The following is a 25,013-nucleotide window of genomic DNA, read 5'->3' as shown; positions in this document are numbered from 1 at the left end:
GGGGCTGTGTTTCTAACCTGAGATGTGAAATTAAAAACAAAACAGCAGAGTGAAGAATCTGTGCTCCTGGGTTTTCATTCTGAAAGACGATGTATCCATCATTCTTCTGCCAGTCAGTAGTTGTGAAAGTACTGGAGAAAGAAAAAGAGCCTTGTTTGTGGTTAGAAATTAAAGTCCCTCACGCAGCCCCATGAGGACCTGGTGAGCAGGAGCACTGGAGCCTGTTCAGCTGGTGCTGGTGTGACCAGCTTGTTGCATCCTTCTCTGGTGGCTGCTCTTGCTCAGGTGCCGGTGCCGTGACAGGGTTGTGTTCACAGCAGCTGTTTGCAGTGAAAAAGCCTTTCCCTTGAGATTTACCAAGTGGCTGTGCAACACCTTGGGCTACACCTGCTAAGCTCTTCAGCTGCAGTGCTTCTGACTTGTTGTGATTCTTCATGGATAGAAAGGGTTCATCTCAAGCAGTGGCTATTAATCTAAAGGTAGAATTGAGAAGACACAGAAATATACTGTATATACAGTAATTTCAGCATACCTAGCTAGAGGCAAAAGAAAAAGGAGTTGGTGGGAAGCACAGCTCAGGATTACACTGTGAGGGGGGAGCTATCAGCCAATTTAGGATGTGAAAGAAAATGTACTTCCTCCTTCTACTTTATAATTTTGTCCTCAGGGAGTAGTGTTGCTGTGTTCTCTGAAGGAAGTCTTCAGCGTGTTTAAGGGCTTCAAGGTTGAAGGCCTAGGACTGCTGACTACTGACTCTATTTGTGGAAGGATGTGATGCTTTCAAAATGCAGAACTGCAGTGCTGAGATGAATAGTGTCTTAGTGGGCAGAGAAATGGGGAAAGTCCCTGTTATCAAGTGTCCAAAATGGCTTAAATTTCCCAATGAAATACAAGGTGAAAGATCCCAAAGGATGAGTTTATCACAAGTAGGGAAATCAATCTGCAGTCAGTGACTCTTTTATAAAAGACACAGATTTTGCTTTTAACTTGTGGGGATCACTTTTTTTTTTCCTAGACAAAAGTTGGTGTTTAGTGCATGTCAGCAGCAGTGGGTGAGTCGTGCATTGAACGGTCCTCAAAGAGCGGCGTTGCCCGGTGAAGGCCTGTCAGGATGCTGGCTTCCCTCTCTGCTTATCAGGTGTGACAGTGACAGGGGAGCTGTTGGCTCTGCTAACACTGGTACTCCAGGCTCTGCTTGGGAGCAGCAATCCCAAGTAATGGAACATGCTCAGTGGCTGTGTCCAAGTGACACGCAGTTCGTATTGACAAGGTGTGGGGCTGTGAAGCTCCAAGCAGCAAAGCTTCAGCAGAGCGTATGGACTTTGCGTTTCTGCCTCTAAAACTGATCCAAGCAGTGATCTGCTGAGAGGTAGAAGCTGTGCAGTAATTTCTTCCCCAGATGTAGCTGCTATGAAAACAAATGTTGAAGGGCGTATTTTTCTCACAATGGCCCCTCTATCAAGGGCGCTTCACAAGTTACTGGATTAGCATAACAAGGGTGGATTGAAGCAATGCCGATAAGAGCAGAGTGTTTCCTGCTGGAATTATGATTGAGTGACTTATAATTCTGCTGTCTTGCACATTTTTCAATCCTGGACTTAATAGGAAAGCTTAGGCTGCCTGAAGTGTCACCACTTCCTCTTCTGCATCTGCAAATTGCAGCAGGATTTGGTGCTGTCCAAGCCAGCACATACAAACTGGGGCTGGAGGCAGGAGAAGTCACTCTCCTCTTGACTGTGGAGCATTGTGAAATGTTTCCTCCCTTGTGCTGTGTTTGGAAACACTGTTTTTTCTAATAACCCAGTTAAACTGCATGTTCTCGAGTCCCATGTGGTTTGAGTTTTGTTGTTGTTGGTGGTGGTTTTTTATTTAGATTCTTTGTGGAACATGCAGGTGCATGTTAGATATGCTCAGGGGCCCAGGAGAAAACAGTGTTGTTGCTTTCCTTACAAGTTGGACAAAAGTTTTGAAGTTGTTTTAACCTCTCCCCCAAACAATGAAACCCAAACACCTTTATGTTGTAGAACTCCATGCAAACAAATTGCCTTTGTTTGCCTCTTTGTACACTGAAAACCCAGGAAATCTCATAGCTATATGCAACCCAAACTTTGCTGGTAGGTTCGTATTTTCAATCTGAACCTTTGAAGAGTTGCAGATCTGTTTTTGAAACATTATGGGAGGGCAAGGTTCTGACCAGCACTTTCTGGCATTACCTGTGTCAGTGTGCTCAAAGACTCCTTATTAGCTTTTTGACTTTTCCACAAAACGTGGCATTAAGGTGCAGCCTTGAAATTTGGATTTTTTTTTTAATTTTTTTTTTTTAATGGCATCACAGATTTCTTTGCTCCTGATCTCCTGTGGAATGGCACTGCTGTATCAGTGCTGCAGTGCCAAGACCCCTGTGCATTGGTGAAATTGTTTCCAGCACCCATTTGGAATAAATACATGTCTGTTGCTTGCTGGACAATATTTCATACACAATAAAGAAATGGATAGTACTGTATTCTAACATCCTGGGCATGATTTAAGGTTAGATTTGGGCTGTGAGCAGGAATGTTTGTCTGTGATAAGCCTCTTCAGGCAAGACCTCAGTGGAGAAATAGTGCGAAACTGTGGTTTCAACATTGTGTAAATGGGACCTAAACCTTACGTCCTGCTTGGCAAATCCTGGCATAGATGTGACTCTCCCATCCCTAATAAAGTTTGCAGCTTTAGACCCTTTAATCACAGCTATCTGAAGTGGAAGTTTGTGGTTCCTGAGGTCATGGTTCAGGAGGGTGGCTGGAACACTTTGCACTCTGGGGCTGCTCAGTGATCAAATCAAGGAACTGCCCTGGCTGAGAACACATTTCCACACCAGCACAGGGGTTCTCCTGGCTGCAGTTACAGTGTAACCAGCCCTGGTATGCACAGAAACTGCTACCTGAGGCCAGGCTGTTTGAACAGCTGCCCCGTGAACCAGGCTGAGCATCTGATCCAGGCATAAAACACTGTTTATTCTTGTCAGATGAATTGTTATAACCCTGGTCTGGCATGAACTTGGGGCAGGAACAAAGTCCCCGTGCCTTCAGAGTGCTGTGGCACTAAGATTGAGTGGAAAAGTGTGGGATGTGCCAGGCTTTGTGTTGAATCTCCCTTTTGGAATATTTTGGGGTGTTGAATCAAGAAGTAGAATTCAGGAACCAAATACAAGGCTGACTTCTATCTTCATGTGAGCCCATAGGCTTTTCTAAACCATAGCTCTTTCTAAACCGTCATGGAAAAAACACACTTCTGGGTTTGGCTTAGAGATGAGCTGTTTCCTGCCCTTTATGGCTTTTTTTCTGGTTTGAAGTTGGAAACAATGCTGAGAGCAAATAGAACAACCCACTGTACTGCTGGTGAAAGGGGTCTGTAATAGCACTTTATTTCTGGTTACTTTGTGACCTGAAGAATTATAGCTGAGCGGAGCATATTCCTGTTAAAGTTCTAACACCAACCAATATTTATCAAAGCTTATTCTTTCTTGGTTTCTCTTTGCCCTGAAGACCACACTCTCCATCACTTTAACAGTCTTGAGCTGTTCTTGTTGCCACACGAGCAGATGATCAATTTTTCGCTTCTGAGGCAGCAGGTTATCTGTGATTTGATGCTCTCATTGGGTGGTGCATGTGCATCTCCTCCTCACCAGGGTGCATTAAAGCCTTGGATGTGACCTGTGAAATCAGACACGACCACACTGTGTGACAGAGTGTGTCTGAGGTGGTGGTGTGAGGTCACTGCACAGTTAGACAAGCAGTAACATGTGTGAGTGTCTTCACTCGACCCTGGAGCTCAGCTGGTGTCTGTGAGGCAGCCACAGTCCCCACCTTCCCTGCAGGCTCCCTTCCTGCAAGTCTATCTGCATTTTGAAGCCCTTTTCAGAGTTGTGCCTCTTTAAAAGAGTAATGAGGTTAAAAGCAAGATACAGGGGCTGTGTGATGGGTTGAGGCCCATCCATTTGTCAGGGAAATGGTTTCCCAGTGCTGCATACTGATAGGAAGTGTCAAGCCTGATAAATATGCTCGAGCTTCCTTACTTCTTCATTTTCCCTAGAGCTTGGTTTCTAGAAAGAAATATTGATATGTAAAATATTAGAGATAGTCACCAGGGACCAACCTGGAGTGGAGACAGGGCAGGAATATTTTAATTTTGAAGCTGGCTGGATAAACAGCTAAATGAACAAACATTTTCTTTTGTTTTATAGAGACTTTATTTAACCAAAAAATAAAAAAAAAAAAAAAAAGGAAGGGCACCAAACTTCATACACTGAAGTGTCTGGGAGGGAACATCCTTTCAGATGTTTGGTGTGTTGGAGATAAAGGCACCCTTCCTTTCATCAGTAGCCTTTTTTCCAAGGGATTTTTTAATGCAGTGCAGTCAGTGAGTCTGGGTTTCTGGGCTCCTTGTTTCTGGGCTCTGGCTGAAATAGCTCTTCCTGCTGGAATTGAAATCGGAAATGACCTGAGCTACACATGGTGAACAAGAGGAAGGTGGGGAGTGGACTTGCTAGCTGGAAACTTGTTAATTCTGTTTATATATTCAGTAGCTAAGGAACAATTATTTTTTAAATGTTCAGAATTTGGCTAGTGGGAGCATTTGCTGTCTTGTTATCCATGGAAGTATGAAGATGGGAAAAAGTGATATTCTCCTCGTAAGATTTTAGTTGTAATAAAATTTGTGACTAATATGGTTACAAAACTCTCCCCCCCCCTCCAACACCAGTTTCACAGAGAGAATTGCCTTGGATCGACATCAGATTTGTTAGTCTGAATAAGTATTTATACACACTTGGTGACCAGGAGAATGGCAGCCAGGTGACAGCCACACGTGGGACATGGCTGGATGTGCTTTAACCCCAGTCACATTGGTTTGCAATGTCACCTTGGTCTTGTATGGTATTTAAATGTTATGCTGCTATTCTTGGGCTTCAGGGGTGAAATTATAAGTCAACTTTAGAACCCAGAACCTCTTGAATAGTTTTTTCTTACAATATCAGTGTTAAGAGCTCTATTTTAAAGATCATATGTTATGTTGATACTTTTGAATACTTTAGTCTGAAGTGCATAAATACCAAAGGGCTGCTTCTCTTATTTAAGTGTTGTGGGAATAAATTTTTCCTAATGCCTGTTTGCTAGGTAGTAGCCAAAGGATCTAGATCTTAACTATGGCTTAGATTTAGTCTTATTGGTTGAGGGGACAGAAGAAAAGGAATAGGGTGTCTCTGAAGGACAAACTGAAGTGACCAATGTGTCTTAAATGTGAATGATGAAGTCTTCCCAAATGCTTTGCCCTGGCAATCCCTGGTGCTTTTATATTTCCTTTAGGATGGGCAGTATCTCCAGACTAGCAATAGTTCTCAGGGCCATGTTTTCCAGAGGGACAAACTGAAGTTGAGGAACAATTATAGTAACCAAGTTCTATGAATAGCAGGTCTTTCCTATACTGAGGAGAGCCATTTTTGTGCCTGGAGAAATCACTATGGATTTGAGCAAAAAGGAGAGAAGACTAAACCTAGCTTGTCTAGAGATCAAATGCTCCACTAGAGTGAGTATTAAAAATAGTTTGGGGAGCTAAAATGGTCTTTGGTGCCTACAGCAATGAGCTACATGAAATAATCCTGCTCAAGTCCTGGGACATCAGAGGCTTACTTTGAGCTGACCTCCCGTTAAAGGACTTGAAACGACAGCCCTTGCAATTCAGCTTGTCCAACTTGATTAGATTTTGTCTGGAGCTTGATTGAATTTGTGAACAAGATTATGAAAAGCAATATGACTGTCAATGAGGTGAGCAGTCTTTGAGGGAAAATTCTCTAGTATCCCAGAGGGTAGTGCTTTTAAGTTCAGTTATGAATATTAGAATTCCTTGATTTAGTTACAGGTTTTAATAAGGCATTCTTGCAGCTGTGCATCAATGATACTAGTTTAACACATAACTTGTGTGGTGTTTGCTTCCATGTGAAGTATCCTGAAAGAAAATGGTTTTCTTCCCATCTTAGCTGCTGCCAAAAATGGTCTTAGCCCCTGGGATCATAGTTTTTTAGGGAAGAGCTTTGATCATTAAGCACAGCAGGAAGAACAGCCTTGCTTGTTAGGGTGGAGCTGTGTATGCTGTACTTCGTTGCTCTAGCAGGTCAGGCTGTAGGTGATGACCTCTGGATAGCTCACTTAAACAACACATCTTAATGTTTGTGTAGTGGATATCAAAGTCAGAGTCATTTGAGGGCATAGGGATTTACAGTCAATTTGTAAAAAGAGGGGAAAATGGAGGAAAGCTTGGATATCTTCCCCCTGTGCATTGGGTAGATGACAAGTTTTGGAAGCAGATGTGCTGCCTACTGTTTCCTTCTTTCCCTGGCTCTGTTCTACTAAGTGCAGCATTGTCTCCAGCTCAGAGATCATACCAGTGATTGCTTGAGCCCAGTGAGAGCCAACCTACCCATCGCAGTGCTGCATTGTCACAACTCTTCATGTTGGTTTTCTTGTTTTAATTCTGTTGCTGAATGTTCAATGGTGATGCTGGAGAAGAAAAGGAAAAAAGCCTCTGACACCTTCGTATGTAGCAGCAGCTGTTAAGGGGGAGAGTAGTACTTTGCTAAAACTGGGGACATCTCACCTATTAAAACTATGCTTTTTACCTTTTTATTTTTTTTTTCCCTTGGTGAAGAAAAAGCAAGTTGGTGCAGAAATAACAGTAATTTATAAGCTTGAGAACAGTGCCCACATAAGTGATTACAACCCTTTTTGGCTACTGCCAAGTGATAAAGAAATCCAGTATTTAATTGTCTGCTTATCAAATGTCTTTACAACTAGTTTTACTTGAAGGAACCAGTAGGTGATGTGACAGATTTTCAAATGAATTTGTACACTCAGTCCCTAAAAACTTTTAAATTGTTTTTGTACTGAGTAGGCTGGCAGGATCTACTTCTCCCTGACAAGAAAGTGCATGGAGGTGGTGTATTTCTTGGAGCTGTTCTCCGTTTGAGACAACCACAGCAGAAATGGGTGTGTGTATGTTTGCATGCAGGAAATCTGTGGGGTTTGTCTTTAAGATATTAAATCTGCTCTTTGTTCTATACCCAGCAGAGCTGGCAGCATGGATTGCTTCAGGGGCTCCCATTTCAATGCAGAGTTTGGCTGTCAGGACCCAAGCTTATCTATTTGACTTCCTGCTAGTGCTTCTCATCTGCCTCTGTGCCACTTGATCAGCTGAGGGGCAGCAATTTTGGAGAGGCAGTGACATAAACCACAGTTGTTTCTGCAGTGGTTTGACTTTGGGTTTATAAATAATGGGAAGCAGGTAGGTGTTCTAGGCTGCATAAACAATTGCTGTAAGTACAGGGGTGTGATGGCAAAAGGGAGAGGTGCTGAGGCTTCTCCCCCTCTCACTGAGTGAGGCAAGCTCAGTCAGCACTGTGTGGCTTCCCTACCTGAGAAGATGCACCTGATCAGTAGTGACTGCTCAGATGTTGAGCTTCTCCTGCACATACTGGGAAGCAGAGCAGAGGAGTTCATCGTATCCTTTGCTTGGCTCTGAGTGCTTCTGGGAGGTAATGATTTGGAATCTGGATGAAAAGAATTCCAGACCTTTCTTGTGCTAGAGCCTGCAAGAACTCATTCCGTTTGAGTTCTATGTCCAATCCTTTTTTGTATGTGTACGTGTCTTAGGTTAATGTTTGCTCGCATCTAATGGGGGTTTGGTTTAGGTGGTTGTGCTGGAGGAAAGCTATAACAAGCTCTCCTGCTGTAAGCTGCTGTGCTCAGGCACTAGAACTAGTCTCTACTCCTCCACATCAATAGCATGCTTCATGATCTGCTTTGTGGCTGTGGTGGTGGTAAACCCAACAGCTGGATCAGTTGCTTTACTACACTGTTCCAGTTTCTGTACTCTCTCCTACTTTCCTTCTGTGAGAAGCTCTTATCTTCTCTTATGAATGTTGGTGTGGTCTAGAACCCTGCGATTGGAGCCCTTTCATAGGGGAGCTGAGACAGAGTAACTCTCTCTGTGACTGTTTCCTCCCTGACTTTCCTAAATCAGTGAAGTGCAACACCTACAAGAGCAGCACTGATAGCTTTTGCTAGGAGACCTGTGTCAGACACAAGCACAGCTGCACATCGTGCCCCTTCCCCTCCACCCCATCCTTATTTCTGCAGTTCTGCCTTCCCGCTTGCCAAGAAAAACCTGAGCTGGGAATGGAGGTAAAACATGGGATTGTCCTATCTTGTTTTTGTTGAGATAACTTGGTGTGGCTGCTCAGCACTGACCCTGTTATTTGTTTAACTGAGGTCCTGCCTCCTTTGTCTCTCCCTAGTTGACCTCCGTTGGGGGACGGGCGATCGATCCTGTGATGAGCTGGGGCAGGATGAGCTGGAGCAGCAGCAGTGCTTGCCAGGCTGGGCTGTGGGGATGCAGAGGAGGGGTTGAGCAGGGAGCTCTCATGCGTGCTGGCAGCCTCCCACCTCCCGGGCTCGTTGCTGTGCAGCTCTGGAAGGCAGCAGCCAATGGGAAGCACGAGCATCTATGCAGTTGGGCTTGCCAAATAACTCCTGAGGTGCCTTGTTTTCAGTCAGAAGAATGTACCTTCTCTGTTGCTGCTCTTTTCCCATCCCTATGTCTCCTTTCCTCTCCCCTGAGCTGTCTCATTGTGTTGTTTGGAGGGATAACATCTGTGTTGTTGAGCCTCTCTCTTGGACCCTGATGGTACTTGCTGCATTTCTCGTGCCCTCAGAGCGACTGTCCAGTGTGGGGGGACATCTGTCACCTTTTGGTGCTTGGTGACCTTATCAGGTTGGGTAGGTCATGCAGCTGGAGGCTTTGCCTAGCTCTCTAAGCAAACTGAAAGTAGCCTAAAATGGGGCCATCAGCCATTTCACATGCATGGGCTCCCTCCAGCTATGTGTGCCAGCATAAATGCTATGTTACTTCCTCATGGTTTGGGGCCCTAGTGCAGAAGAGGTGCTCCTCAGGTGCAGGGAAAGGTCACTGAGATGTTTAGAGCCTGACCTGTGAAGGGAGGCTGGGAGGCTTGGGACCCTTCAGCCTGAAGTGGAGAAGGAGGAAGGACAGATCCGTGGGCAGCCTTTGCATGACCGAAGATGGTTCCAGGCTCTTCTCAGTGGTGCCCAGCAAAAGGAGCAGGGACAACAACCACAAGCTGAACTGGGAAATGGCACATGGGTGCAGTCACTTAGCATTTTTGCTTGTAATACTGGAGCAGGGGCTGAGGGAAGCTTTGGAATCTCCAGCTTTAAGAGACAGTTGGAATTTCCCTAGGCAAGGCTCTGAGCAACCCCATCTATTAAATTAGCCCTACTTTTAGCAGCAGGTTGCACTACAGTGACCTCCAGAGGTCTCTTCCAGCCTATTGTTTTCTATTATTGTATGGAATCTGTGGAATTGAGGTTTGTCTCTGAAATCTCGCAGCAGTAGCATATTGACATAGTGGAGTGAATGCTGTAGAGCTGGAACTTTAAACGTGGACATTTAGCACTCGTGGAAATTAATCTTTCAGGATTCTGTGGTGCCTATTTTCAAGAATAGAATGGGAAAGGAGATGAAATAACTGGAAAGGAGATGAATGCTGCTTTCCCCCCTCCCTGTCGGGGGCTGAGTTAAGGCTGAAATGATGCTTTGTTTCCCCAGGTACCCCCTTCAGCCCTGTTAGTGTGATCTCTATTTTAAAAGTATATCTCACATTCATGTGTTGTCCATATAGTCCTTTCAGAATAGTCAAGACTGACATGTAAAGACACAGTCATTCTTATTTTGTCTTTATTAAGTCCAGTGTGTACAAGTAGGTTACAATCTAAGTGTAACGAGAAGCTAATCACCAGCCTTCTCCACCCCCTGGGATCCCAGGAGGTTACTGGAGCAGCACACTGCCCCACTTTCTTTCCTCATGTGTGGTGATGATTGCATTTTTTCGTCTTGTTTGGTATTTTAAGCATGACTCTTGATAAGCTAGTTTGATAGTTGGCTGCTTTGTCTAGGACCAGCATTTGACAGATGACTTCAGAGGGGGAAAGCAACTTAAGTAGCTTAATAGGATTTAGCTCTGTCTACACTGTCCTGCCAGAGCATGTTATAAACCACTTTAGTGGGATTCCTCCTTTAAATATAGGCATGACATAAGTGCAGGCAGAACCCTAAGAGAACTCTGGGAACTTCCCTGAAAAATCAATCTCAAGATGTGGTTCAGAAGAACTGCTGAATGAATGAGTATCTGTGCAGAAACTTGAGGAATCCTACCAAAGCTGATCTAATGAGCAGGATAAAAGGATCTCTGAAGAGATAATGTGTATTAGTTTACCTATAAAGTGCACTGATTTCTAGTGGATAAGATGTGTATATCCTGGGAAAGCAAAGCAGCTATCGAAAAATTCCATTAGGACACAGGGGGAGAACACCTCCTTTTTAACTGATGTAGCATCTGTTGCAGCAAAATTCCCAAACTTGATGGGAAAGGAAGCTAAAAATGAGGTGTATTTGTCTTTAAATAGCTGATATAAACCCAGGACTTAAAAATTTTTTTTAGGCCAGTGGCCCATGACAGCTTTCAGCTTTGCAGGCAAACCCTAAGAGAGTTGAACAGCTTTGAAACTGTTGAAAGGAGACACATCCCCCTCTTCCCCCAGCTCGTGGGCAAATGGAGAAACTGCAAGAAGAGCTGCTCAGACCTGGAGTCACAGAGCAGGGTGGATGCAGTGGATACCCTCTGTAAATACATGTTGGAGCACCATATTTGCTTTGTATATGCAAGGGGGTTCAATGTATAAGTTCATCTACTGCTAGCTGTGTCCCTGTGCACTCATGACTGGCATTAAGGGGATGAATTTAAAAAGCATGGGCTCCCCTTTCACCAGCACAGTGGCTGGGGAGCAGAAGCAGAGGGGTGAGGCAGTGACCACTCTCTTGAGGGGGCAGCCTCTGACTTGACCCTGGCTGCTGAGAGGGCCATCTGCAGCTCTGCAGCGCTGATGGGCAGAGCTGTAAAGAAAGCATCTCTATTCAGAGTGCATTTCCCTTCAGGATAGCTGCTGGAGGAGGCCCTAATCCCTTCTCACATTTGGCCAGGAGCCTGCATGAGGCCTTTGTCAGCTCTGTAGCCTCCCTTGCACTGGCTGAGGAGAAGTGGTTAATGACTGAGGAGAAGTGGTTAATGAAGCTCCCAGTCTTGTCAGTGGTGCAGAAACACGGGCTCCAGCTGTGACTGTGGTGGGTCTTGGCTAGCTTGGATAGTTTTTTGATCTGCTTCCTCTGTTAGTCCCTCTATGGTATTTTCTTTCCTGGTTTTGAAGGTTCTCAATAGTGAATATTGGTTGTCTTTGTCCCTGAGGGTTTTTTTGTTGTTTTGTTGTTGTTTTTTTTTTTTTGAGAGCTTTTTTTCCTTTAAAGAAAGAAAAGGAAAAAAGGCAACTCAAAAATCCCAAAATAAAACCAAAGAAGACTCAATATGGAAATCTTTCCTGCGCATGAAGGAGCCTCTTTTGTGTGATGGAAAGGTACAGCTTAAGTTGAAGGAACAAATTTTTTCCTTTTTCCCTAGTTCTTTTTTTTTTTAATTTTTCTTTTTTTTAAGCTCTGACTGTAGTAGTTTTCAAAGAGGCAATTTGGAGTGAATTTATGGTGAGAAGTGTGGCACTTGTTTGTCTCTGACATTTAAATGGCACGTTTGCATTGTTTGTGCAAGAAGGTCAGTGCAGGTCCACAGTCAATAGATGGGTCAGAGGTCTCTGTTCTCCCTTCCCAACTTACAGAAGTTATCCCTATAGGATATTGCCCCTTTCCAGTTCTCCGTGGCCTCTCCACATGACTGACATACTGCATTAAAGCTGACTTCAGATACAAATTATTTTAAGGAAGATGTCGTGTGGGCTGCTGGCTGTAGCACAGTGGGCTGTGACTTTCTGAAGATGTAGGGCAGTGTGCCTTTGATTTTTTTGTTCTTTTTCCCCTCCCAGAGGTCAGTGCTCAGGGCAGCCAGACCTGTGTAATTTGCTAATGTAATCAGCTGCTATTTCTCTCACACTGCAGTAGGCTTAACGTGCATTCTGAACTGCACCAAGTTTTTGCTGTGTAAACAGCCATTTGACCTGCTTTGTCTGTGTAGACAAATGCCAGTGAAGCTGGATGGGGTAAATATCAGTGGAAACTCAGTGCTCTGTTTTTTCCTCTTGGTTATTTTCATGTTGTTCCAAACTTCTCCCTCTTGATTCGGAAGATTTATTTCAGGTTAAAAACTGAGCACAAACTGGATGTGGATCTCCATGTTAAAGGCACCTGAGTACACCAGTCTAACCCATTCTCATCACATATAAATGCAGAAGCCAAATTATTGCAACTTACCTTCCTGCCCATTCCGTGATAATAGAAACAGTTTATGAGGCCATTTGCAGTGGATTTGTTATCTTGGCCAGAAAGTATCTCTTTTCCTCCTAATTAATTTTTTTTTTTTTTTAAACTTGGGTACCTCCAAATGCCAAAGTGTGTGCTTGAGCTTCTTACATTGAGCTTAAACATTTTCCTAATAGCTGCTGTTTAGAAAAAGACCTCTTCATGGTGTTCATGGTGCTAATGATATGGAACAAGTTGTATACATTAAAAAAAAAAAAGAGGCAACATTAAGTTGCCTTTCAAGTCTAACATTAGCAACAATTTGATGTTAAGAGTTTCCATTCCAGTTTGGAATCTCTCTCTGTTATTCTGTATAACTTTTGTGGTTCAGTGCAGCAAATGTGTACACTCAAGTTTATAGTGTGCAGCTGTAGATGCACGGTGCCAAAACTTCCAGGACATAAATGGGATTAAAATGGTGCCTGAAACAGGCCAGCAAGTTCAAAATAATGCAAAATAATGGCAGCAGCAAGCAGAACCACATCTACAGTGGAAACACTGCCATCCCTGATGATGGGATGGGCTAACCCTGTTGATGGGTTGATGTTCCTTTGGAGAAAGTTTCCGTAACTGGGACAAGTTTTTGTTTTCTGTTCCACTTAGGAACGTGCTCTTTCCTCTCCCTCCCCAATGCCCTTTTTTGTCCTCTTCCAAATAGAAATGACATGTGGAAGACTGATGGCTGCCAGCTAAGGGGGTCCTGCATGGTGTGTGCAGTTTGCAGTGACCTCCCTGCCAGGACATCAGAGCTGAGGATTGAGCTCAGTGTCTGCAAACGCCACAGTAGCCGATCACTTCAGATTTGGTTGGCTGGTTTAAGAGGAGGTGATTAAGAAGATCAAGAAGTTGCAGTGAGCCTAAATACAGCATTTAATCCTAACTGGTGCCATGATGGAGTTTAGATCCTACAGAGAAACAGGAGACTTGTAGATGATGCATGTAATCACCTCTACTGAAAGACTCAACCTTTGTGGAGGACTCTTGAAAGTCACAGGAGCAGTGTGAACATTTGGGTTTGAAACTCAAATCTAATAAGAAGCATCAAAAGCTAAAGAGCAGCTAACGTGGAGGAAAGCACACTCCGTACAGCTGGAGTCTTAGAAAAAATTCCTTGAGGTTGGTGTCCATGCCAAAGCATGAGTGGTCAAAATAGACAGATAAAAAAATGCAGTGTCCCAGCACTTGGCTTGATAGAGTGCAAGGACAGGCACACAGGAGAGAGTTTTTTTTTCCCCTCTAAATGAAGTGTATTGTCTCCAAGAGCACACGTTGTAGGAGGGGGAAGGGAAAAAGGATGGAAATTGGATTAGGTCACTGGGCTTCAGGCCTAAGCATTTCCTGCTCTTTTTTTCTTTCTTTCTTTCTTTTTTTTTTTTTTTTAAACACACCAGTGCTGCCTCACTCATGTGCTGGGCTGTGCAAATGTGCCCAGGTCCCTGCCTGCATGCACAGGCAGCTTGGCAGTGCCATGTCTTGCCTTCAGGGAGTTCCAGGCCAGCAGGAGCAGAGCTCCTGCTGCAGAGCTGGGGATGGGAACTGTCTTGGCATGGGAATTTATACAGCACTTGGGCTTGAGCCAGGTAACACAGGCAGTGCTTGCTTATCCCCAAGTTGCAGGAGCATTAAATTCATACTTCCTTTATAGCATGGGGGTTCTTTCCATTATGGTGTTTGCTGGAAAATTACCTTGCAGGGAGATTGTGTTTTAAGACGTTAATGGATGATACAGTTTTCTAACCAAGGAAATCAAGTGGCTTCTAAAAGACCTTGAGCAGAGGAGCCCTCTCGGGTGGGAATGTGTGAGCTAATCTGTTGTGGGAAAGGAATGTCTGGTGGAATTGTGCAGATCTGCCATGGCTGAGCTGGATGTGAGTGATGCAGGACACCCACCAAATTGCTCCAGCTATCCTTATGGTGCCCTTCACCTCAGCATTCCAAATAATTATCTGATTCTTGTCTTCAAACAAAGTTAACTAATGGTTTTATCTTTGTCCAAGTGGGAATACGAGGAAGAAATAATCTCCTGAAGCTGAAGGCCTGTTCCCATGAGGATTCCATGCACGTTTTGCTGCTCTGGAATTTGGGGCAAAGACCTGCATGAGCACTGATGCATCCATGGTGGTGTTTTTTTAGAGCCCTGTAAGGGAATTTGCAGAATCCCCAGAAAGGAAATCCGCCTTTTCAGTGAGAATGCTCATTTGACAAGCTGCCAGTTCTGAGCTAAGCCTCATTTAATAAAGATTTAGTCTGTGGGGACCTGTCACTAGAAACTGAATTTGGTGAGAGTGTCTCATTCTTTTCATCGCTGTAGTGCATAGAGGCTTTCAGCCAGCATTATGGAGAAACTAGGGATAAGAACATCCAATTTAGAGGACCCCCTTACCTCTGGGAATGTTTCCTTGCTGTGTAAGATGGAGATTGCTGAGTTGGTAACAGCTAAGGGAATAAATGGATTGTTACTTGACTTCAACCCAATAGGACTCCAGTGTTCACTGCTGATTAGCACGGCTTAGATCTGCATTCGTGGGCAGGAAAAAAAATATCCAACCCAATTGTCAAGCAAATCCTTTCTACTCAGTTCTTTCCATCTCTTTGGTGTGTGATATGAACTGCTCTGATGAATTCTAGCACCTGCCCCTGTGCAGCCTGTGGAAGTTGAGGTGTGCAGATGTACCCGTGCTCTGTATTATTTAACTACAGCTCTCAAAACCCTGGTGATGATTGTACTGAGTTGGTCACTGCAATAAGCCAAGGATCAGCAAGTTTGAGTCTTTTTGGCCTCTGCCCTGGTGGTTTCTGTGAATTGGACCAATTTTAAAGGCAGTGTTGAGTCTTTAATTATGAAATAAGGGATCAGAATATTTGTTAGTACGGAGGAAATGATGATGAATCTGTAATCAACCTAGCCTTGTTCTCAGTCATTGCCTACACTTGAGAAATTAATCTGAATTAACTGGAGGAATAAATTCAAAATAGATTAGTAAAACCACTTTAAATGCACTAAAGTGAATTAAACTACACTGAATTAAGGCCATTCTAGTTAAACTACATTAAAACCCTGTGTGAACACTCATTTTTAATTAAAGTGGCTTTAGTTCACAGCTCTAATACCAGTGAACTGTGTAATGCCCTTGCCTATGTAGAGAGCTTTGCAACATTGAGGAAACTGGCCTGGTCATTTAACCAACTTGGTAAATGGAATTGAGCTATCTAGTCATGCTAGGAGAGGTTTCAACTGCAGATCTGTTTTTATTCTAATGTATCTGCTGTATTGTCTTAAGGTGACTTGAAAAAAAAGAGTAAAAAAGGCATGACATAATGCTTGGCATTTCCTCCTTTCCGGAAAGGAAAGCCAACAACCAAAAAAAGCTAAAGGCAAAGTGTTGGCCTATATTGCTTGCTCCAGTGTGGACTTGCCCTAAATATATCTCTACTGCACACTGCACAACAGTGTGCTTTCTCTGGGAGATGTCTGTATAAGGGGATGACACAGTGGAACCTGTCCTCTGTTTCCATGGTGCTCTTCCATGCTGCTGAGGGATCCCTCATGGAGGAGATTACATCCCAGTACCGTGGGAAAAGCCTCTTCCACAGCACATTTCCTGCCCAGCTTTGCTCCTCCACTGTGTTGAGTGCAGTAATTGGCCTGGGAAGGCCTGTCCCCCGGCAGAGGAGATAGGGATAGTTTAGTGCTGAGATCAGCAGAGGTTTCCACATCCTCCCCCCTCATCACATTGGCCAATAAACGGTTGGCTGTGTTCCCTATCAAAGCTTGCATCCTTCTGGAGGGGCTGTGGGATGAGTGACATCCTGAGACACTCAAGTATCTCAACAAACATCTCGTACAACATTTTTCAGAAACGAAAATCAACTCTCTGAACACACAAGCACGTTCAGAACAAGCTGATGAGGAGGTCAGAGTGTGCTCCTTGTGTTGCCAGTGTTACAAAAAAAAATCAGTTAAAATCAGTTTGGTAGGACAGAGCTGCTTATTATCTATGAGTATGTAAGCTTTTTAAAGATATGTCCCAAAGTCAAGGGGAAAAAAAAAAGGAAAAAGGCAGTGTAGGAAGTTGTGTAGGCATGACACTATCCCACAGCAGTTTCTTTTCTTGCTAAGATGACTTCCGTCCTTCATGGAATAAATAGAGATGAGTGCTCCTTTGGCAGCAGCCCAGGTGGCTTCATTTGTTCTTCTGGGTGAACTTTTTTCTCTTCCCACACTCCTTTAACCTCTTCCCTCTGTTTTAATTCTCACTATCTCAAATCGCTGTGTGGAAATGCAGAAAGAATAGTAGTTGCAGATTCAGTGGAAAGCTTTCTTTGGGCAAAAGCAAACTTTAAGGTAAAACTACAAACCATTCTCAAGCTGGCAGTGATTAAGACACTGTGTTTTTGAAGTGCTCAGAAGCTGTAGCTATTTTGCCCTGTTGGTTGAAATTACAAAGTTTTAAGATGAAATACCTTGAAAATCATCAATGGAAGATTAAAAGTGAAACCTTCTCAGGAACCACCTAAAGGCTTCATCTTTGGGGTTTCTTAGTGAGTTTTAGTGGACTTCCTAACTAATATTAAAATAGCAATCATCAATTTCATGTGAAGAGCTGCTCACTACAAAATGCTGCTGTTAGTACAGTCAAGGTCTAAACAACATGGTGATTGAAAGTTGGATAGATTGAGATTGGTAAAACTTGTACTTGATTAACACATGGAGTGTCCTGAGCCTTTGTGTATTCAGAATTAACTTCCTAAACCTGTTCTGCTGCCAGGACTTCTTGTGCCCAGTAACCTTCATGGCAGAGGGGACATGATGGTGTGACGAAGGGTCATTAAGCCAACACTCTCCTGTACGGTTGTGTGATGAATGAACAGCACTTAAGGCAGTGGTAAACCCCTTGAAATTTAACCTGAATGCAACCCGGTGTTTACCTCCAGCATTACAGTGCATCGTGGCTTTCTTTAGGCTTTCCCTGTTTCTAAAGGAGTAAATATATCTTGTATTTATTCTCGTTCTTATGTAGATCTTTTCCTTTGTGACTGTAGGATGTGATGAAGTATCCATTCCTTAAGTGCAGTCTCAGCAGCTAAAATTAGCCTTCCAGGACCACAGTCCATAGATATTTCAGGTAACTAATGGTGTGGATCACTTGGAACTTGCCCGCTGAAAGCGGCTGTTTTGTATGGAGACTTTTCATGCGGTAGGCAAGACTGTTTATTGGTTTATTTGATCCCCAGGAACACAAGGCATGGTCTAGGAGACCAAGGATTGAATTAACTGAAGGTTGATCTACAAATATGTCCTTAGGAATGATGTCAGCACTTATGGGTATCCCCACACCACATGGAAGAGTTAACCAACCCCCAGATAGTTTTGTGGGGGGTGTTTTTGTCTTCTCCTTTGTTCCTTATTGTGATGGTGACCCTTTCTGCACATGAGGACCTAGATATTTTCTGCCTTTTTTTTTTGGCTTCTTACTCCCATGGAGAGGATAAATACCATGAATCCTGGCAACCATGCTGGAGCTGAGAGAGGCTCTTAACACTGCAGCACCGTCCCTGCACAAGACCGAGCACACTCAGGTTTTGTGGTGCCTTTCCAAACCAGCAATGCTCATGTGGGTACTTCCCTGTGTACAGCTATTAACTTTTATTTTGAAAGTGCTTCCTGACACTGTAGCTTTGTCTCCTGCCAGTCTGGCGGATACCACTTGGATTTACACTCATTTTCAGGGACTGCTCTGTCTCTACTTCTGCCATTAGTGTCAGCACCGTGGTAAAATGTTGCTCCTCCAAGTTGTCTCCATTTTCCTGTAAGGGCAGTTCATGCATCATTTGCTATAAAGGTTCTGATAGCTCAGCAAATGTTCGAAGACGAATTGATGCTCCTTTGTGGCAAAAGGCCCAGTGCATAATTTTACATTTACTCGGGATAATGTGGCCTTGGATAACCGAGTCCCAGATTTACTGTTGCAGGATAGAGTGTCTGAGGGTTTATCCAGCCTCAACCCCCCTTTTTTAAATACTGTCGTTTAATCCTGACAGGCAGGCAGAGGCATATCTTTGGTTGCAACCAGGCTTTCACTGCCAGCCAGTCTCTGGGTCCTAAACTGACTCATCAGTCAGAAAGATTAATAACTGCTCTGCTGGATGATTTCACTTGTTGTCATGGCACATATCCATTAATGGAAAACAAATATTCTCTGGAAAATGAAATGCAGATTGTGGTGTAGTGGCCAGCCAAGTCCTTTTTGGCCAGATGCAAATTTAAAGCATATATTAAGCATCCCTTCAAAGCAAGAACTTCAGGTTGCTTGCTGCATGGCAGTCTTTAATATTAATTTTTCCTTCTTTTTTTTTTTCCCAGTATTTCCTTTTATTTCCTCTTAATGGAGGCTGTTCCCCTACATCTGGAGCTCTGCAGTGTGAATTTTTTGCTGATAAAGAGTTGCTGGGAGGATGTTTTCAGCTGAGCTCGTCTTTCCACAGTAATGCCTTTTAGCGTGTGCAGGAGGGTTGAGGGTGTGAAGAAAGAAGTGCAGGCGAGCAGGGCAGGAAAGCTTTGCCTTACAGCAGCCTGACATGTTTAAAAAATAAAGAATATCCCTGAGGAGCTTTGGTATGCCAAATGTGTTAGTTAAATTAGTATTGAGTGCTCGTACATGGTGAGCCTTCAGAAGTGGGAGAACGTGGGGCTCCGAGCGCAGCTTCCCTCTCGGAGGCCCCTTTCTGCTCAGGATCTCAAGCAGCGCTCACACCATCTGGTGAAAGCATGGGAAAGGGGGATAGGGATTTTTCCCTTCAACCCCCACTCATCTCTGGTAAAGATCCCAAAGTTCACTTTCTGCAGCGGGACTGAGTTTCTGCTCTCCGGTTTGGGAAAGCAGCACCTGTAAACTCCCCCCGCCCCCCGTCCTAGGGCGCCTGGTGGGCTTTGGGTGGGTTTCTGAAGGCTGGGAGGGCAAAAAGCACGTGGCTACGTGGAGTATCTGTGGTGCAGCACTGGGATTTAACCAGCATGGATCTCGTTATGTATGGCTGACGTTTGCTTGGCTGGGAAGGACATTGTGTGGCTCATATAGTTTGCCAGGATAATAACTCAGCAGGGAGTACCTATGGAACAGAGAGGGGGGAAAGAGGGGAAAGAAAAGCCTGCAAAGAGCAAGTTACTACCAGACCCTGTTAGAAACAGTCACCAGTTTTGTTGAGAGTCTTACTTTAATCTCAGCATTCTTTGTTATATTTCTTTGATCAGAAGGAAGTTATTGTTTTGATCAGGAGGAAGCATATGAATGTTCTTTAAGGAATTTCTGCATGGGGAGGAAAAGAGATACTGATTTAAGAACCCAAACCTTTGTTCTAGGTTTGCTGATACAGATCTATGTCTGCCTCCCCGATTTTGGGGCAGCAGTAGGTGACTTGGACCCTTTCCAGACATTTAAGTAATTTCTAGTAAGTTGGCTTTTGTCACCACTACCAAGGGTTACCCAAAAAAGCTTATGGATAAAATGATATCCTTTTTCACATCTGAATGAATCAAGTAAATGTGGCTATATTTGGTGTTAGAATGGATTTAAATTATTTTATTGTATTTAGCAAAATTGGTTTGCATTTTTCAAATAAAAAGAAATAGGAATGGAGTTAAACACTTACTGCTTCCCTTTTCTCCCAGGAACACGACTAGAAGTAGGTATAACACACTAATTCAGCTTGTGACAGCTTCAAGCCAGTGTGTCTGTGGCATCCACGTTTGTTGTACCTATATATGTGGATGGTATATGGAAGGGGTTTGCCATTTATTCTAGGTCTACCTTGAACAGAAGCATTGCATGGGGATTAATTTTTTTAAAAATCAATCTCATGCATGTATAATAAATTCCGCCCCCTTTCAAACCCACTCATGCACTTGGATTTCTAATGAATAAGCCTGCATATTTATTCATGAAGATTAAAAAACTGTAGAGATAGAGAGGCAGCTGGCTGAACTATTTTTTTTTTATTATTATTTTTGTTCTTTAAATCTGCTGACCTGTGATCAGGAGTGAAGAGGAAACCCTCACTGATTAACTCAGCTGAGACAGACAAAATGGCTCAGTGATTTACAGCTTAGGTACAGAACGTGGAATGCAGAGAAGGGAGAAAGTGGGACTGAAAACATCCTGTTTATGTTTAAAAAAACACACCAAACCCACAAAATGACTTGTTTTCAAGGTACACCTTGCAGAGCCCTCACACATGGGGGCCCTGGTTGACCTGCCCTGCTGCGGCTGGGCCGTGCCCAGGTGTGAGTGTTTCCTGCCCCTGTTTCCCACAGGCCCTGTTGCTGTTGGGTGGCATCGCTCTCTCCTGCCTGGCTCTGGACCTGCTCTTCCTCCTGTTCTACTCCTTCTGGCTGTGCTGCCGCCATCGGAAGAGCGAGGAACACCTGAATGCTGACTGCTGCTGCACGGCCTGGTGCGTCATCATCGCAACCCTCGTGTGCAGGTACGGCCGGGCACCCAAAGTTTTGTGGGTTCCCCGAAGTTATTTGGGGTGGTGCATCCTCTGCATGTGCCTCCATACTTGGCCTGCTGTCTGTAGTTAGTGACTGTTGGCAGTAATTCCTCTTTCTGTTTGATGTGTGTGTATGTTTTAAATATCTGTCATGTGTTTTCTTCCTTTCTACCGCTTGCTGAACTGCCTAATGGTTCGAGCAGTGTGAAAAGGAACAGCTGATGTCCTCCTCTTTGATACTTTTCAAGTGAGAAATGAAGGACATTCCGTCCTTGGGAGCTTATCACTTAAATAGGATGTACACGGTTGAAGTATTTATCAGGTCTAAATGCAGATTTCTTAGAATCTGGTGTCCAAAAAGAATGGCTGTGTGGGAGAGTAGATTAGGAAGAAAGAGACACAGATGATTCTTTTGGGTTTGGAAGGATGGGTGTTTGACTGGAGGGAATGTTCAGATTTTGCAGCCTGTGTGAGACACTGCTGCATTTCATTATCTCTGCTAATGTACCATCTCCAAGGGCACTCCAAGCAATGGTTCAAGGGTCAGCAATGCTTCCTGTTATGACTGAGCAACAGAAGCTTTTGGGCGTGAGGTGACAAAAAGGATTTCTGAAAAACAAGAAAAATCCAGTATTTAGTGAAGAATGTGTGTAGAAAGAATTCATAGAGAGAATTTCCTAGAAAGTGAATGGTGGGGCATCTGAAGGGAGGTACATGTTTGCAGATTTTGAGAAGAAGCCTTGGATCTTGTTGTGACTTGGGCAGAATGAGTATTTGGAGCTCTCTGGATGTGTGTGCCCCACATTGAGCACTGCATTTCTTACCAATTCCAAGCATCATCTACTCTTGCCCAACACTTGGGGTGGTCTTGGTTGCCCCTCTGTGGGTCTGGCAGGTCTGGGAGCAGTCCCTTAGTCAGAGGAGACAGCAATGAGTCGATGGTATTTGACGGTGCCTTGTGGTTCACTTTTTGTGTGAGACTGCTGATAGATGGTAGATCTGATGTGTGATCTGTTTGGAGTGTGTTCCTTGAAGCCCAGGCTCAGCTGTTCAAGGGCCAGACTGTGCTGCTGAGGCATTTGTGTATTTTCTCTTTCGAGGCACATACTTAAGAGAACAGCAAACCCTTGAAGTATTGGAACAAACACTGCAGAGCAGGCATTGTGTGTTGAGTTTAGCAGCTGGGGATGGATTTACTTGTAGAAGCAGAGGCTCAGGGCTGTGGAGGAGACCTTCTGTACCACCTGGTATTGCTGTGTTTGCAGGGAGCTCTTCCATGCTCTGCTGATTGCAAATAGGTGCCTGGAATGGAAAGGCAAACCACAGAACAACTCGCAAAGAAGAAATCTCAGCCTCATTCACCTTCCTTTTAGTGAGCTTAAGAGCTTCAGCTGCATCCATTCCAATCCACTGAGAGTGCTGTGGTCCTAACCCTCTCTTACAGAAGCTCTGGCTGATGCTATTTATAGCCTGTGCTGCTGCTACAGGCCCTTGTTAGCTATTGTTGTGCAGCATATGTGACCGAGACAGCTGCTGCAGTGTGGTAGTTGTGTTTGTTTTTAATTGTAGAAAGGGTGACAAGGAGGTATTCTGCACCTCTCCAGAGCGTGTGTGAGATAATTTAAAATTGGAAAGTCTGAGTATAAATTCTGGTAAACTTGATGCAACTCTGACAAGTCCACAAGCTGGAAAACTGCTTAGGCTTCCTCAAAATCTTAACCACTGGTGTACCATTTGTTTCTGCAAGTATTAAATGCAGAAGTATCCTTAGAACTTAGAATCTACAATGATATTGGGTGAATATTTGTCTTGACTTTTTTAATTAAGTTTTTAATTTCCTCCCTGAAGTCAGCACACTTGAACAATGAGCAGGTTGGTACCATCACGGTGAGTGAAGGTGCTGTCCCAGTGCTGCTGTTCCTCTGCAGAGCCAAGGTTGGTTTTCTGCCCCTCTACAGCAACTGGATGCCACAGGGCCCTGGAACCAGACCTCCTGGCACTCTGTTCGTGTCTGGGAATGCAGATACAGATTCCAACAAGCAGGGACTCTAATCTGTGCTAGCAGGAAGTCACAGTTAAGTACCAACAGTTAGATTGGTCCACTGGATATATTCTATCCTAGCTGTGTGTTACACGTAACAGAAGTGCCAGACCAGCTGTGGCTGCAGTGGGGTGTAAGTCTGTTCCAAACATCAGCCTGGGAGGCAGTTTGTAGCACTGTTTGCAAGAGGAGAGGAGTAGCTTGGGTGCTGAAACAATAAGAGGTTCCAACCAGCAGCTGCTCCGGTCTGTCTGAGTACTTTGAAGTGGACTATTGTCTTCCTAGCTGAGAACTAGTTAACTCTGTTTAAGTCCATCTGTGCCTAGTACATGCTTATCTAGGTTGTACTTAATCCCAGGGGGCTGTTTGTACTGTGAATCCTGCTGTATGCACTGGATCACTGTTTCCTAATCTCTCACTGTCTCCGGTGTGCAAAAGGGAGGATGCTGAGCCAGCAGGGAGGCATAACTGGTTAACAGGAGCTCTCCAACAAAATGTCTCTAATGAGCCTTCCCAGTTGCTCCAGCCACAAAGCTGCAGGAATTATTAGCCGACATTATTCCTTGAATACTTAGTTCATTTCTAGTCCTTACCAACTTTGCTTCGATTCTGCGTGTGGGGAGCTGTCTTATAAATCATCTCATCCACCAGTTAGGTGACCCTAACTGTCCCAGAAGGGAGCTCAGCACCTAGGGTGGGAAGAAAGCTTTGTGGAGATGATACCTGAAAGAAATGGGTACAAATAAATGGTGAAAACTTGCTTTCTCAAGTGCCAGTAATAGCACTTTCCCTTGGTGCGAAAGTGCAAGGTGGTAATTAGACAGACAAATTAACATTCCTCCTGAGAACAAGAAGTCTAAAAAGGGTTCTTCATAAGAAGTTCCTGTAATTAAAGATGACTTGGTGTAGTTAGATTATTCATTTCTAAGGATGTGATTTGAATGGCTAGTGCTCATCTTTTCAGACTGGTGGCTGGGTACCCAGGAGGGTTTTGCTGCGTGTGTGGATATTACAGTAGGAGGATCTCATCACTAGAAGGCACGTATGTGCTCTCTCTATCAGATTAATGTACTGCTGTTCATGTATATCTTGTGCAAATCCAGAAAACACTTTTTGGTTTTTTGCAGGTCATGTCACAAGCAAATTCAGATTGACACTTGATTTGTCTTTTCTGGTTCTTTATCAGGGGGTTTCCAAAGCCCATGTGACTCTTGCATACCAACAATGGGAAAGCTGCTCTCCAGACTTGAATTTCTTGAGCCTTACTGAAAAGTGATACTAAAGTGTGTGTACAACCTGCAGGCCTTTAAATCACGCTGTTGTATCTGTAGGAATACATAGAAATCCTGGCATGCTGCTCTTCTGTCTCACTTGTATAATTCTTTGAGAAGCTGGTAGTGTACTGTCTAGTGGGTTTCTGTGGGTGTGCACTGGTAGTGATAACATTAAGTTCAGAAGTACAATGTTTTCTTGACTTAAATAAGTGGGTTTCCTAAAACTTACCAAAATTATTGAGTAGCCAAGTGGTTTTTTAAGTGCACTATTGAGTAGCAGGAGCAACTTTTTAGATGGTCTGTAAGACCTTGATAGATTAATTTTTAAGATTTTATTCAAAAATATGAATGAGAAGGAAAGCAGGGGAGGGGTGGTGATGGTAGTGGAAGTGACAGGAGACTGATAAAGGTAAGTTTGGAAGGAGGAATTGAGGATGGGATAGTATAGATTGGGGAGGAGAGAGGTGTGTGTGTGCTAGGGAGGGGAGTGTGACAGAAGTAAGACTGGCAGAAATAGAGATGACTTTCCTATAAGAGCACTGAAAATGTGTTGGAGTATCTTTCAGAGGGTGCTAGGGTGGAAAAGAGCTGTGTCATTCAGGAATGATGTGCTTGTATCCAGGCTGTGTGACAAAAATACAGGCTTCTCCATAGGGTGATGATTTTGTCATCCTGTACTGGGAGATGGATCTGCTGTATGTTAGGCTACTGTGCCTCCCGGGGTTCGTGCAAGAAGCCATGTGATTTGTCCTGACCTCAAGGACTTATGCTGTTGGGTTAGGATGAGTTGATCTATT

The 25,013-nt window shown here is 43.9% G+C and overlaps 1 protein-coding gene across 2 annotated transcripts in view; it reads left to right on the top strand.

The window, feature by feature from the left end:
* Positions 1-25,013, top strand: part of TTYH3 (tweety family member 3) — a 75,651-nt gene that overhangs the window by 16,921 nt on the left and 33,717 nt on the right. For both annotated transcript variants that reach the window (XM_027656512.1, XM_027656511.1), the window contains exon 2: positions 20,723-20,892. In XM_027656512.1, the coding sequence (XP_027512313.1) occupies positions 20,723-20,892 (170 nt within the window). The remainder of the gene's footprint in view (positions 1-20,722; positions 20,893-25,013) is intronic.

This window comes from Corapipo altera, unplaced genomic scaffold (assembly GCF_003945725.1).
Source record: "Corapipo altera isolate COAL_440 unplaced genomic scaffold, ASM394572v1 104, whole genome shotgun sequence".
Classification (NCBI taxonomy): Eukaryota; Metazoa; Chordata; class Aves; order Passeriformes; family Pipridae; genus Corapipo; species Corapipo altera.
Note: the sequence above shows the minus strand (reverse complement) of the source record. Positions and strands in the feature narration are given on the sequence as shown.